This window comes from Ambystoma mexicanum, chromosome 1p (genome assembly GCF_040938575.1).
Source record: "Ambystoma mexicanum isolate Mex_15411 chromosome 1p, UKY_AmexF1_1, whole genome shotgun sequence".
Taxonomy (NCBI): domain Eukaryota; kingdom Metazoa; phylum Chordata; class Amphibia; order Caudata; family Ambystomatidae; genus Ambystoma; species Ambystoma mexicanum.
In genome coordinates, this window is record NC_090921.1 from 269,701,313 (window position 1) to 269,717,538 (window position 16,226).

Here is a 16,226-nt window from a genome sequence, read left to right on the forward strand (position 1 = left end):
ATGGCCCATACTTAAACAATTCTTCCCACCTTCTCTGGCCCGTAAATGAGGGCCCCCCCCGCCCCGGACCTACTGAGGCAGCGGAACGGGGCCTTCAACAGGCCAAATGTCTGCTCAATGGTGACACGTGGGCGTGCATGTTGCATGGTTGTAGTCCTCTTCATGCCTGTTGATTGGTTGCATGTTGGGGGTCATGAGCCAGCCCTTCAGGGGAAACCCGGCATCACCTGCATGGGAGCAAGAGAAAGGGTACTTGTGATTAATTTGGTAATTCCATGTTTGCACTGCCTGTGCAGTGTTCATGACTAGATGCAACTAAGGATTCATAACTGCACATGGCATACCATTTTCGATGACCCAGGTAAGTGTACTTATGGCTAATCCATAGGTGGGGGTATGGGTGCAGTTGCCGCCCCAAGGACCAATCAATGTGAGCCTGCACTCACAAATCAAGTCCAAATGTCCATGATGGCCTCAGATTTCATTGATGTGTTAAAATGTTGAAATGGACAGTGGATAATCGCACATTTGCCTAATTGGCTTCATCTAACACAGTGGTATCCCCAGTATGCATTCTACTTATTCATGTCTCCATGTACATGTCCATCAACACCTTCCCCCATATGACTAGGTCAGATTTACATTGGTGGTATGGGCCGCGGATGAAAGATTACGTTTATGTGATACGGTTGGGTGGAGGTTGGCATGGTGGAACTGGGGTACTTTGGATGAGTCCTGCTCCTCTCAATGATGTCTTGGTGGTAGTCGATGATTGCCGATTTCGATCGTTTTCATACTTGGCCCATTGTACTTGGAGGTGTCCCTTAAGGTGACATGACAGGCATGCTGATCTGCTGTGTACCTGTGGACTGAGTGCAGTGACTGATATTATTGAGTGTGGCAGTCCGTGGTAAACTAATGTGGTTGCTTGCGTGTTTCAGGAGTGCAACTAGCACCTGGATGAGCACACAAGAGAAACAGGGTTGAGAGATTCCATGCAACTGCCCCACTGTGAGCTGATCAGTGCCTGTGGCAAGGAAGTGTAGCACAGACACTACCTTCAGCAAGTGGGGTGGGGGGGCCTGGCTGAATGGATATTGTTCAATCTCACCAGTACATCGTGAATGAGGTCCACTATTGTGGTGATAGTGTCCCTGTCCAGCCGGTACAGGGTGTGGATCTGAGCAGGGGTTAGGTTGAATGGGATGGCCTTAGGTGAGGGATTGGTGGCAGCCTGCGGGGAACAACTGCCTGCACAATGGTTATGTGCTGGCCCAATCTCGCCCTCCTTCTCCTCCTGCGCCTCCGCTGCATTCTCTGGCTCACTGCCGCCTCAAAGAGTAGCAGTGCATGCATGTCCTCCAGCTCCAGTACTGTAAGTGCTAATGGTAGCATTGTGGATTTGGGAGGGGTGTGGTGTGCAGGAGTGCTCCTTTTGTGCTGTGCCAGACTCCATTGCCTCCACCTGTGCTGATTGTGTGCACCTGTGGCAGGTTTCTACATACCGGATTCCTATTAACGCATGCACTGTGATGCCGGTGTTAATGGAATCATTGTATCTGTTATTACTGGCCTGTCCATGCTGGTAATTGCATGTCCGTGCACCTCTTAACATGCACTTAACTGCGGCATGCCGGTGTCGCTGGCACGACTGCCGCGTGTCGCCACTCATACCGGCAAGGGTGCGGCCGGTGACAGTGGGTCCCTGCCGATACCGGCATCGCGGCTCATAATACTCTGGTCCAGTAAACTATGCCGGTACGGTAATACCGGCATCGATTTTACCGGACCGTCTACCTTGTAATGAGGCCCAGTGTATCTAAGGATTTTGCCTCTTTGCTCAAGTGTCCAAAAAACATGCATTTCTGCTTTTGATCAGCAGTCTAATCTTCCTTCCATCATTTTTTTTGGACTGATTCAGGGTTTGCTTTTAGTGCTTGAGCAGATCATCTGATGTCTTCCAGGATTTTGATGCATTGATCAGTCTTATTTCTTTAGGATCGGTTCCTTACTATACTTGCTTTCCATTTGCAGTATTTCAAACTGCTTTGGTGTTGACTCCATGATTATTTTCCTATACAGAGATAACGATCCCCATGTTACTCTTGCATTCATTGAAAGCAGACCAAGTTCATACCGTATGATGATTGTGGGAACCGATCTTGGTAAGTGTAATATTTTCCTCGATAAGTTGCCTTCTAATGTTGCCCAGAATTCCCACAAACAACCCAGTAAAGTAGTGTAGGGACCACTTTCTGTTTGTAGAAAGCAACTTTCCATGCTAGAGAATTGTTCTTATTTCCTGTGGATTATGCTGCCTTGTGCCATGAGATGTTTACTTTTAGACTTGATGGCTTCAACCCAAGGGGCATTGTTTACATTCGAGTTTATGCACATTCCAAGTTATCTTGTTGTCTTCATTTGGTTCAGCACATCTTTCCCCAATTGCCAGCAAAAGGATCTGCTTTTTCCTTCCTTATAAATTCTGTAATATTAATATCACAGATTTAGCAGTATTGATTTTGAAGCCATTACTTTCAACATTATTTTGTAGCACCTCTAGTTTTCTTTGTAAACCAAAGGGAGTTTGGTCTGTAATAACTAGGTCGTCTGCATAGAGCATCCAGCCTAAAGATTTGCCATACATTTTTGGAGGGATTGAATTACACTTCTCCATTGCCTCACTAAGATCCGATATAAATACATTGAATAACAGAGAGGCTAGAGGGCATTCTTGTTTGACACCTCTGTAGGTCTTGATTGCCTTTGAGAAGAGGCCACTTTGATTCAGTTGTATTTTTACAGCTGTTCCTGAATGTAGAGCTTTGATATCTGACAAGAGGCTCACTGGGCAATTCAATTTCTTTCAGTTTAGCCCATAGTAATTCTCTATCAGTGCTATCAAAGGCCTGAGCCAGGTCTATGAAAGCTAGATAGACTGTTTCCGTCATGGATTGATTTGTTTTTTATCGGATTAATCAACAGCAGGTTTAGTTCACAGCCAACACCTTTAACGAAACCTGTCTGCCGACAGTCGTAATTTAATGATCTTTGCACTCAGCTTCTCAGATGCATCAGTAGCAATGAGGCAAATACTTTTCCAAGTACGTCCAATAGTGCTATTGGTCGATAGTTCTTTGGGTTTGACCTTTCGCCCTTCTTAAATACGTTAATCATAATTGCTATTTTCCACGACTTTGGGACTTCTTTCCTTTCAACTATCTCTATGAACAGGGTCACACACAAGTCTGCCCAATGTTCTGGAGCTGCCTTCAGCCTCTGGTTACTCAATCCTTCGGGACCCAGACCTCTCAAATTGTTGGCTTTGTTGATCAGCAAGAGATTATTGTGTCTATTGAATTCAATACTCCATTTATTTTCAATTGGCAAGTCTGGATCTTGGGTTTTTCTTTTTTCTTCTCTTAGTTCATCATAATATCGCACCTAAGCTTCTTCTGGAACCATGTTACTTTGTAGTGCTTGTTGGGAGGTATTCATGTGGTTTAGTAATTGCAAAATTCCCTTGAATTTTTCTTTGATAGTGCTTGCAACATGGATTCCGAATTGCCATGTTGCCCTTATGCAAGATGAGGCAGTTTCTATTCTTTTATCAAATTTATTTGTGCTGTTCAGCTCCTTCCAACATAGGAAGTTTTGCAGTGCATCTGCTTTCCACTGTATCCTTTTTTGTAGCAGTCTTTCTATATCGTGGGAATGTCTCGGTTTAAATCCGAGCCTACGCTGTCCTTGCTCTATTTCAGTATACTCATGAAGCATTGATGAGTACTCTACTCCTGTTTGTTTTTCGATTGCCTGTTAGACTCTTTTGTGCAGCGGGCCCACATTTGTGGGATGTAAGCAGAGGCTGTTTCTTCCTGGCTCTAAGACTGTTTGCCTCCGTTGTCTTTGTATGACGTTCTCTCGCAATTGGCATCCTAGCTTGAGCAGGTCGTGACCACTATTGTTCTTGGGGATTACATGAAGTGATATTATTTTTTGATTTACATATGAAGCGTGAATTTTTGTTGCACTCTTCGCCATGTTGACTTCGCCAGAATGTCCCCTGCGGTCTGTCCGTTCAGAATGCAGATGTTTCGCTCTTCCATTTCTATTATACACATCTTAGATACGTTAGCTTTTTCTGAAGAAGCATTATTAGTAATTATCTCTGCTCCAAGACAAGAAGCTTAGCAGTTGATGTTCAGATCACCACATAGTGATGCTTGGATTCTCCATTGCAGCATTATATTAATCAACTATGGATGTTATTTGATTTACGAATCTAGCTGATCCAGCTGCGTTATGTTGCCAGTAAATGTTGATTAAAAATAACGATTGGACTGTTTCTCTTACTTCCTTAGCAGGTTCCAAGACAATTATTTGGATGGAAGGACTTGGGTTTTGTATCTCCGTCATGTGGAAAACTATTCCGTCTCCAAGTGTCAACAATCCTGCCATTGGTCTCCCTTTTTTCCTTTTTATTGCTGGGTTAATATAAATGCTGAAACTATCCGTGGTCGGCATTTTGTTTGTCCACGTCTCTTGTAAGCATAGGATATCAAATCACTTTAGATAGCATTCATCTTTTGCAAATAAATGGATAAATCTCCTGGTGTTGCATGATCCAATTAGGGTTGTCCTCTCTTGTTCTTGACATTATTTTTTGTTTCCAATTGTGGGTGCCTCTGCCAATTAACTCCATGAGTTTTGCTCTAAATATTTTGGTTTCTCTTTCTTTTCTTTGATTATCTCTCTCGCTGTGGCCTTCATACAGTTGAACGTAATCCTTAGTGGTTTAGTCTTATCAAATACTTCTCTTGTACTTAGTGGAGATTTATGAAATCTCTCCCGATTTGGGTGATGGTTCTCTTCCATTTTTTCAATAGTTTGTTCATGCACCATCGAAGGCTCTACATTAAGTCTGGGTCTTTCCAATCCAAGGTTTGATTCTCTTGAGTGCTCCGACATTTGTTTTTCTCTGTTAGTATATTTGTGCTTCCTGTCATTTTCCGGTTTCAATTTTCATTCAATTATATGGAAGCCCATGGGTAATGGAGACTGCGAAGCGCCAAGTAGTAGGTCATAAATCATTCTTGATTGGATGTGTAGTCGAACACGGTCGCTTTGCTGCTGTTCCATGAATTCTACTATAGTGATATCATCTGAAACATCAAAACATGGTGGAGCAGTCGTACGTTGTGGCGATTCAGTATTAAGCCATCATTCATTAATGGTACCTGCTCCAGTATCAGTTGATTACTTGTTAAGTCTTTTTCTATCTCTTTAGTGAGTCTTCTGATTACTTTGCAGAATCAAGGTGTTTCTGATGTCGTTTTCAGTTTGTTATTGTCTGATTGTAGTATTGAATGTTTTAATCGTGGTTTTCTCAGTGATCTCTGATTTTGTTCCTCCATGCCTTTGTGTCGATTTTGTCTTTTTTTCTGATACCGTGAGGAACGAGTTATGTGGTGGCATTGAAGGATCTTTTTCACACAGAACCCGTCTATCCATTTGATCTGTATCTCCAGTTTGCCCAAGGATGCACAGCTGATTTGAGGTTATTACATGTTGGGGATGTCGCTCTTCATATTCATCATCTGATGGTTCTTCGTCATGAGTTGAGATGTTCATCATATTTAACATGTCTTCTTCAGAGGTGTTAAGATGGACACAAGTTTGACTTTTTTTTCAATTTGTCCGGTTGGTGTATGAGCATTTTCTCTGTTTTATTACTGCGGTCTTGTTTGTCATGATTGTCTCTGCTGGTTCTGTTGAGTAAGACAAGACTTTAGTTTGCGAAGAAACCTTTGCGATCCATTGGATTTTGGCTATTTTCCCTTGCTGAAGTTTTTTTTTTTGTCTGAATATTTGTTTCTTCTTTCGAGATGTGTTTTTTTTTTCCCCCTCTGTTGTCGCTGCTCGTGGTGATCTTATAGCTATGGGGTTTCATACTGGTCCTTCTGCCTCTGCAGCTGTAGAGGGAATACTGGTCAGATCATGTTCATCTGTTGCCCAGAGTTATTGCTCCTTCAGATCTATTTTACAAGTTGATACTGCTTTTGTTGTGGGATTACTTGCTGAATTTGAGGCAGTGTCGGAGATGTTAAAACGTTTACCATGTGTATTCCCGTCGCACTGTTTTAGGTGTCCAGGACTTCCGTCTGACTGCTTGTTTCTGTACAATTTGAATTATTCCCATTTCTTCTTTTTACTGTACTTGTGCCGAGAGTTTCGCATGACTCCATGGTCGTTTTCCTGTTCATTTTTAGCAATATCAAGGCTTCTCGAACCACCTCGGCCAATAGTTTTTCTTCTGTTTTTTTAGTTATATCAAGTCTTTTGAGTCATGCTTGCTCTCTCAGAATCTTGGTTCAGTTTGTCGTGAATCATAGAAATGAAAGATTCAATATACCCCAACTTGAGTGTGTCATGGTAGTTCGGGTTTATTGATCTTTGTAATTATCATTGATATTTTCGTACATTTTCAAGAATGGGGCCAAAGATATTGTTAAGGCCAAAATAATACTCAAATGTACATTCTGTGTTGACTTATTTAAATGAGGTTTTGTACTTTTGTGGGCTTATGTTCGAATAGTAGCAATCCTTCTCACCTTCGAATATTCTCGTTTGCTGACTCATCTGAATCTGTTGATGTTTGAGGACTGGTGTTGCTACTCACATTGTTTTGGGAGATAGATGTGTGAAACCAGTCAGTGTTTTTGCCCTTTTTACTCCTTCAGTGGTTTGTGAGCAATTCTTTCAGGGGGAAGTATACAAGTCTAGTTTCCTACGTTTATTTGAAGGAATGACTAACAGTGTCTGTTTACTCACACTGATGTCCGATTGGAGGGACTGTCTCAATTTACTCGCTCTGTCATTCTCTAGCTTAAGGGAGATCTCATCAATATTCATTGACAATTTCTCTGCCACACCTAGGGATCCAGTGTGGGCTGAGTCGCTTCATTGAGCTTATACTGCTGATTTGATTGATCTTTCTGTTTTAGTTTGTTGAAGTTGTTGTGGACTATAATTTCCAAATTCTGACTTGATAATATTGTTAATGTTGATAGTGTTGGTAATATGAGGGTGATATTTTGGATAGCTCCTCCTGTCGCTTCTGGCAATGTTTTTTGACTTTGGCATTCAACACCAGCGGTGTGCACATCCACATCTGATGCGTTGCTTACTCCGAAGTCCTGACTTCGGGTTACATGTCTTGTGTTTGACATTTGCTCTTTGTCGCCTTCAATAACTAGTGAGAAAGACTCCTCTTTGTTGTTTTCTTCAAGAGGGTCTTTTTTTCACGTTATCTCATCTTATCCTCTGTCGTGTCGCTACAGTCACACTCTTCGTTGGCATGTGCTTGGAAATTTTCCTCGACTGGAGGTGACTGGGGTGGTTGTAAAGCTGACCCAAATGTTGAATTGGGGATCTCTAGAGTCACCATAAAAAAGCTATGCACATCAGTTTCCTACTCTTCATAATATGGTGTCTGATCTGAGTGTACTTGTACAATGGTTAAGGTGCACCTTGCTTTCGCGCTTACCGGTGGAGTTGTTTTTTCTCCATCCTTAGTTTGCTCCTTTATCAGCCACTTTGCTTACTGCGACACTACGCCCCCCACACCACCCAGTTCTGCTTTTGTTTTGGTGTCGGGCCGGGGGATAGCAAAGGGACAAGTTCTTGCCTCTGTCTTGCCACTGCCGTTTTTATCATCATTTTCTATGTCCCCATCAGGATGTGTCAAGACGCATGTTATCTCAGTGGATTTGGCCGTTGGTTTTGACAAACATAGTTGCGCCTACTATCTCGTTTGAAGTAAGACCTTGTTCGCCCACTCCGGTTATGTGTCTATATGGTCAGTGGCCATCATGGAGCATTTTGTTTTGTTTCCAGGTCCCATGGTCACACAGGGAACACAGGAAACGCTCCTGACACTGCGCGGCGCTCCGTGTTGTGGAGTGGGTTTTTAAAGTTAACACCTCCGTAGAACAATGAGCAGGGAAGACGGACTGCTTCAGTGCAGGATTGTTTTCGCAATTGTCTCGATCTCCCTAGACGGGAAACATTCCTGACACTCTGCCTTACCTATTTCTCCAACCTTATCTCCAGGGGCCTTCCCTACCTCCTCGAACATCCACCACAGCTCTAAGATGTTCCTTCTTTTCTCCAATTTCTTTCTGTGGTTGTTTTAAATATATACATATTTTCCAACACCCCTTTATCATACGTCCCCCCCCCTTTAGTTTCTTGAACGGACTGTTTGTGGTACTTCAGAATCTTTCTTGTATCTTGGAAGCATTTGGCATACATGATCCAGTGGAGTCTACATACTCAAACAACCTTTAGCTAACAATACACAAAAAGACAATACTTGAACAAAAAAACTATCAGGCTGCCCTTCACAAATGACTACGATTCCAGAACAAAAGTCAACGCATTTCCCCCGAAATGTTTAATCTTATCAATAATTGCTCGCCTCGTTCTCACTCACACCACAATCACTTTACTGAAAACTAATCCACATAAACACTTTTACTCATAAAACAGCATAATATCAATTAAACACAATCACCATTGTTCATCATTAATATATCTCCTTCACCTGTGCACAAAGGAGTACAATGCTCTCTTTATCACTAGTGCAGCGCTTTTTACTACAACACTGACTTTCCCCGACTATGGCAAGATCTCTTCTCACTACTTGGACTACCAATAATAAACAAGGTAAAAACATTGAAAAAAGGACCTACAACATACAATTCACCATACCATCACATTCATGAGTCAAATCTGTTTCATTTGATTTCAATTAACCTCTCTGACTCCAAAATCCTCTTGCACAATCCCAGCAATTAAAAAGTAACTTTTTCCCTTCTAATCACCCCCCTTTAGGTTTTCTCAAAAAGTGCTCTCTAAAGCTGTGTCCCTTCAAATGACCTGCATAACTGGGCTACAGCACCTTGCTTCAGCCAACAGGCAGGTCTTTACTCAACATGGCACCTCAGGCCATTGTTGATGTACACGGAAGCGGATTACTGAAGACAGGTGCTGCAGCTGAGTGTGCAATAAGGAAACCTCCCAGAGCTGAGGGCCTGAAAATCGCATCGCGGATCACCAAATGTAGGAATGTGACTCCAGATTCCAATGCGAAAAAACCGCTCCAACGGAGAGTAAATGCACTTTGTCAGAAAAGGAAGTCTATTGCCTGCTTTCAGCTTGAAGGGATTATTCAGCCTCCTGAAGCTGGAAACTACCAGTTCTTTCCAGTGCTCAACAAAGTTTGAACAATTTACATAATCACACATATTCTGTTACAAGTCATCCCTCAAAATCCCACTGGCTTAACCCTGTACAAGGGAATCTAATCCCCCTACGTTCTCAAACCCCATTGGACATACCGACAAAACACAATCCCCCTTCCCTACGTGCTTTCTTTACATAATCAGTCATGATATTCTAAACATAATCTCCTTATTATCTAAAAACAATTCAAATTATAACTTGTCCCATTTGGTAGGAAGCTTTTAACCCAGTACATGATGTGCAAGGCTTTTACAAGAACACTTCAATTAAAAGGAGTGAGAGAAACAACCATGATTTTGATAAAACAATACTCATCTTATCGTCCCAGAAGCGTTGGCGTCCCTACTCCTTCTGCATTCCTTCACGTTATCTTATTTGCGACTACCATCTCAGATCATACAGCCTCAAGCACACATACTGCTTATCTTCCTAAGAGCCCTAACAAAATCCATAAAACACAGGCAAACTTTACCCTTCAGCATCCCTTAAATGCGTTTTAATAACTAACTCTAATTGGATTCACCATTTGGCCGGACCTTACAAGAAGACTCCGTTCTCCCAGGAAGTTTTGTTCCCCATATCCACAAAGCCATCTAGTTGTAAACACACGGCCCAATGGTACTTCATTTAATCTTCACCTCAAGTAACCATTTTATGCTATTGCCAGCTGCCCAAATGTGGTTTGCTTCATTCCTCCTTCCTTGACCTGGTCATTCAGCCCTTCAGGCCATGCAAAGCTCACCTCCGCAAACTAAACTCTGCAGCCTACACAAAACCCAGCTATGGGTGATGAGTGATCTGTGATATTTCCTTGTACTTGCAACAAACACCATTCCACTAATATCCCAAACATGTCTCCCATCTAAACCATTATCGAATCCCACATGTACATTCTTCAGGACCACCACACCTCTCGAGTGGCTTTCCCCTCACAGACTTCTCTTTCTCACATGCATAAAACTCCTAGCTTCCCACTCTAAGAACTGCATGTTGTACCTTGCACAATTACATTGTGTCCCCACAACTTCTATTATGTTGCTACATGATGCAAATCTAAAATGTATCCAAACTAAATATAAAGTAACACTTATAGTAACATCTATATCAATCCAGTTACCTACACTGAACACATGTTAAATTGCAACATTGCGTCAACACTGCCCTTACTCTGGGGGAAGTCCTGTGACTGCCCGCTGCTCATCTGATATTGACTTGTTAATGTGTGAGGAGGATGATAAATAGTAAGGTTTTTATTACTCAAAGGTTGCAGTAAGATTTTGTTTCATTGTATGATCCACCCACTAGATAACTTCATTCTTTTCTTTCTGCTATGATTACATGGCTAGCTCACGACTAAAGCACTCTCTTCGTGCATAGATCCAGCTTCCACTGTTTAATTTTGAATCCAGACAGAACAGACTCGGCCTTTCCTCATTTTTAGGCTGATAAATTGAGAATTGCGTGATTAGAACACCTTTTTATTATAGCTGTTAGAGGTGTGAGAAATCATGCATGAAGTGCTATATAAAAATAGGATACTATGTATTCATCAAAGCTTACGCTCTGCTGCTTTTCCCTAGTGTAAGACCTGTGATAACTTTGTGTAAAGACGATTGTACCATTTTAACTTTGTTACTAATTCCCCCCATGTCTTTGCACTGTGCAGGGTTGCAGTACTGCTGGCTTGTATGTGCTCTCTCCACTGATGCAATGACCACCTACAGCCTAGCCAATGAAAGGTTGCGAGTGCTGGAGGATATTGAAAAGGAGATTGCATCCATATTACAAAGTGCAGGTAGGTGGCACCAATTGGTTTAAGGCTGATGGAATGGTTTGAGGTACCATGATAACTAGGGAGAGTACATTTTTACTGTTTTAAACGCATTACACAATTCAAACCACATTAAATTGAACCAATGAAAGCAAAAAGGATATGACTGCAAAAAGGAGAAGCAGTAATAAAATATACTGTTACACCAAATATCAATTTCAGTAGCAATAACTGAGAATCTTGGGGCACGTACAAGTAGTTTCATATAGCCCGACATCTAACAAGAAGACCTGTAAGAAGAGGTTATATCTTTCAAGGATGTGCACGTGTCCAAATCATTTTTAGCAGAAGAGTGGGAGGAAGCCTATGGATCCAATTCTTACGTAGTGGGCCGCTACACAAGAGAAGGGTGGCCACCGGTAATATGGTTAGGTGACCTCCTCAAGCTGAACCATAAAGTGGCCGATGAACTGTACACTAAGGTGAACATAATCCTCAGAAACCACTGTGTCCTTACAGACTGATTCTGAGACTCAACCATGCCGGCCTAAAAGCCATTTACCGGCTGCCCAAGGAACATTGTATCTCATGCCTGATCTTGGAATGCACCGTATGGAGCCCGAGTACATAACCTCACTTCCCAAACCCTACCACCAGAGCTGAAACCTCCATAGATGAGAACCTACTCAGACATGTGCAGGATTGCTAAAAACTGGTACAAGTAGTCTAAAGCAATTAGATCTGAACCTAGGTTTGGTAGATGAAAACACTCGCTCAAAAAAGACCTCTTCAAAAAAGCCTTCATTGACACCTGGCTGTCGAGGCCTCTCATTTCGGTGCCCTTTGAACTCAATGTAAACATTCCACACTTTTTTCCTACATATAGGAATGCTGAGGCATCAACTCTCAGCTGTGGCACATGCCAGTTTAGCTATTCTGTACCCTGATGCACTGACCACCATCATTCATAAACCTCCACCTGCTGCTCCTCATACTCGCCTCTCCCTATGCTTTTCCAATCACGCTACAACTTCCTCCTTTCCTATCCCTATTATAAAACGGACAACTCGAAACTCCCACTACTCCTTCTCTCTTCCACCTCTTTCCAACAAAGCAGACGAGCTAACCATAACTCCTCTAACACTTATCTACCTCGCTTCTCATCCTGTGAGACTTAACTTCTCTACTCTTCCTTACCTCATCAATTGAACATTGCACTCTGGAATGCTCAGTCTGTATGCAACAAAACATCCTTTATCACCGACTACTTTCACTCGGACTCTCCTACCCTAAACCTTCTCGCTATCACTGAAACCTGGACTTCTCCATCTGACATTGCCATTCCGGTGGCCCTGCACGACGACTTCAAAGTATCCTTTATTCACTCTTCTTGACTTACCGGCAGAGGTGGAGGTGTCGGACACCTACTCTCTTCCTGCCTCAATGCTTCACAAATCTCCAATGCCACGTCCTCTCCTGCTTCCTTTGAATTCACCATCTCTACTATTGCTCTGCCTCAGTTCACATCATCGCCATCTATCTCCCTCCTTGTCCCACCGGACCATTCTTTTGTCTTTATTTTTTTTTATTGAGTTTACAACAAGTTAAACATTTCCACGAACTGTCCCCCCTCCCTACCTCCCCCATCCCCCACCGGGCAAGTTCAGGTCTTCCCCTTGTTTGCTTTGAAGTATACGGTTCAATATTGTTCACTGCAATTCCAAGAGACTAAGACACTGAGGGCCCCATACAATCCGAAAGTCATCCTTGAGAAAAGCCAGGGTCTCTCCCCAGTCCTTTGCATAATTTTGCACCTTACTGTTCATGGCGTATGTATCCCACTCCAGGGCTACTAATTCCCAAACTTTTGCGCAACCAATCCTGTATCGTGGTTATGTATGTGCTCTTCGATCTCTGTGCAATTATAGTCATTGCTGCCAGGGTAAGTACCACTCTCGCTTTCTCTCGGGTTCTTGGTTCTCTCGTCACTCCCTCCCCCTCCACCCCCCCACCCCCCAGTGGTCCGATGCTTGCTTTACCTCCCTCCAAAATGGTGCAATTTTCGGACACTTCCTCCAGATATGTTCTGCCATGCCCTCCTTTCCGCATCCACTCCAGCACTCCCCCGATGCACCTGGTTATATCCTGTGGAGGCGGGCAGACGTATAATGCCATCCAAAGAGGATTTTGTACCACGTTTCTTGCAACTGGGACGCTCTTGCTAGTTTGGGGATCTTACCCCATAATTTCCCCCATTCCTCCCTATATATATATATCTTTTGCCAATATCTGCTCCCATCTCTGCCTGGTAGGGCCAGTGTTGATGGGGAGTGGCATCGTCAAGTATCCTATATAAGTTTGAGAGGAGTCCCTTAGCGCCGTCATTCGAGAGCAGAAACATTTCCAACTGCGTTACCTTCCTGGTGGCTGCTTCCTTGATTGCCGGGTTTACCATCCAATGTCTTAGTTGTGCATATCTAAGTCTCCCTCCTTCTCCCACAGCGATTTCTTTTTACACTCCACAAATGAAAGGATCTCTCCCACCCAGAACATGTCCCACAATTTGCTGCATCCCCCCTCCTGCCATTGCTTGAAGGCTCCCCTTTCTATCCTGGGCGTGAAGTCCCCATTGTTTTGGATAGGTGTGAAGGGAGATGGGAAGGTTGTGATACCCTGGGTTTCCACCAATTTGTCCCAGTTGTCCTTTACCAGTTTCGTGATGGTGCTCTCGTATATGTGCTTCGGCCTACCTATGCTGCTTTGGTAACCACAACACTTCCTTTAACTCGTGCTGTGCCACTGCCCTATCCATTTTGACCCACTATTTTCCTTCCCCCTCCCGCAGCCATTCACTGATCACTCTTAGGCGCGTGGTCTCGTAATATTGCTGGAAATTGGGTATAGCCAGCACTCCCTCCCTCCTTGGGGCAATGAGTAAGTGCCTATTAATCCTTGCACTCTTGCCCTCCCAAATGAATTCACTGGTCAGTTTCCGCCGCTCCTTAAAGAAGCTTGCTGGCACCGCCTGTGGGATTGCTTGGAATAGGTATAGCACGCGTGGCAGGGTGACCATCTTCACCGCTGCCTATCTCCCCAACCACCAGACCCAACCACGAAATCCGGAGGTTCCTCCATCTGTGGAAGTCCTGCTTTATTCCCTTCAAAAAAGGAGGGTAGTTAGCTGCATACCGTCCTGAAAGAGCTGAGGTGATCTGAATTCCCAGGTACCTGATCCACATCTGTGCTCCACATAAACAGTGTTCCTGCTCTCAAGGCTTCATGGTGCTCGGGCCCCAGTGTGAGGTAACCAATGTTAATCTGCAGGCCTGATACCTCTCCAAATTCCTCCAGCAGGACTCTGGTGGCCCTGATGGATTCAAGGGGTTTTGTTACTGCGAGCAGCATGTGGTCGGCGAAGGTGCAACCTTGTGTTATTGTCCCCCGAAAGGTATGCCCTGTATCTGGTCCACCTGTAGGAGGTGTTCTAAATAGATTGCATAGAGCAGCGTGGACAGAGGGCACCCCTGTTTCATCCCTCTGCTCAGACTAAACGGGCATGACATGGTCCCATTTACTGCTATTTGTTTTGATGGGGTCTGGTAGTTGGCTTGCACCATTCTGAGAAAGTCCCCGTCCAGGCCCATTTTCCCCATGACCCGAAACAGAAATTACCACTCCACGCGGTCAAATGCCTTTTCGGCCTCGAGTGATAGGAGTACTGAGGAATTGCTTGTTTTCTGAGTTTTTTCCAGCAAGTGTGCCACTCTCCTAATATTATCTGCCGTCTGCCTGCCTGTTATGAATCCCGCCTGATCCGGGTGGATCAGGTCTGGGAGAAGCCCCTCTAGCCTGTTCGCCAGGATCTTTGTGTAGATTTTCGCATCCATGTTGATTAATGTAATGGGCCTGTAGGAGGTACGTTCCGTTGGGTCTTTTTTAGGTTTGAGGATTACGGTCATCTTAGCCTCCTCCATGGATGGGCCTATGCTGCCTGTGATTTTAAATGTGTTGAAGAGGTAAGTTAGGTGCGGTACGTGTGTATTTGCGAATATTTTATAAAATGTTGCTGTGTAGTCGTCCGAGCCTGGTGCCTTGTTTGGTGGAAGAACCCCGATAACTCCCCTTACCACTTGCTCCATGATATCCCGGCCTAGGTTATCCCGAGCGTCGCTACGTATTTTTTGCATCTCTATATTCTGTGTCTGTTGGTTTTGTGATGTATAAGAGTGTCTTGTAGAATGTCGCCAGGCATTCTTGGATTTACCCTGTATACCGGACCATTCTTTGATGATCTTGGGCAACTTCTTGATTATGTTTACACTAAACATCGCCTCATTCCCATAGGTGACTGTAACCTCCCTCACCAACCACTTCTCAAAAATCTGAACTTCAGTCTTCCCTTAGTGACCACACACTCTACTCTATCCATAACCTACCTACCCCCACAGGCAGGGGTAACTCTTTGGATCTCTTATTCATCTCCACCTCTTTCTCAGCCACTAATACTACTGTCACACCATCCAGATCTGATCACTCAATTGGTTCCGCCACCATCTCCTTTCCGCCATCTCCTTTCCACCCTCTGACCTTTCCACCACACCACTTGCTTCACCTATCAACTAAAAGGAAATGTAAACCTTCTGCCACCCCCCCTTTCTCTCCTACCTACAGTTCTCACTGTCTTCTTTCACATGTAATGCCTCTTCTACCAACACTGCCTTCTCCAGCTACCAATCCCTGATATATAACTCATTTTCCTTTCACTTCCCACTGCTTACTTTCGTCCCTAAGTCTCCACATCCGCAACCGGTTTGGGTATATTTGACCTAAAACATTTGACCTAATCACATTTGATCAGATTTATTTGACCTTTTCTTCGGTCTAAAATGCGGGGTGGCACCCCCCGCAGGTCCCCCACTTCCCCTCAACCTAATCTAGACCCTTATCCACCCCAAATATATATAAAATTAAATTTGACTGAAAAAATGTCAGTTTGATGAAATGTTTTGGGTCAACTATGCTAATACCTCCGCAACCATGGGTCACCCTGTTCATATGCTCTCTCCTCACAGACATATGTCGACTGCTGCGCAAATGAAGGCGTATCCATTCGCATGAGGACCTGCAACTCTACCCATCTGCCCTGAAC

The 16,226-nt window shown here is 43.7% G+C and overlaps 1 protein-coding gene across 4 annotated transcripts in view; it reads left to right on the forward strand.

The window, feature by feature from the left end:
* MED11 (mediator complex subunit 11) overlaps positions 1-16,226 on the forward strand; it is a 213,460-nt gene that overhangs the window by 129,464 nt on the left and 67,770 nt on the right. For 3 of the 4 annotated variants that reach the window (XM_069646600.1, XM_069646594.1, XM_069646597.1), the window contains one exon: positions 10,973-11,101. In XM_069646600.1, coding sequence (XP_069502701.1) covers positions 11,017-11,101 — 85 coding nt within the window. In that variant the 5' untranslated portion in view covers positions 10,973-11,016. Of the gene's footprint in view, positions 1-2,143; positions 2,166-10,972; positions 11,102-16,226 lie in introns of those variants that run through there. The other variant, XM_069646591.1, reaches the window with a different exon arrangement.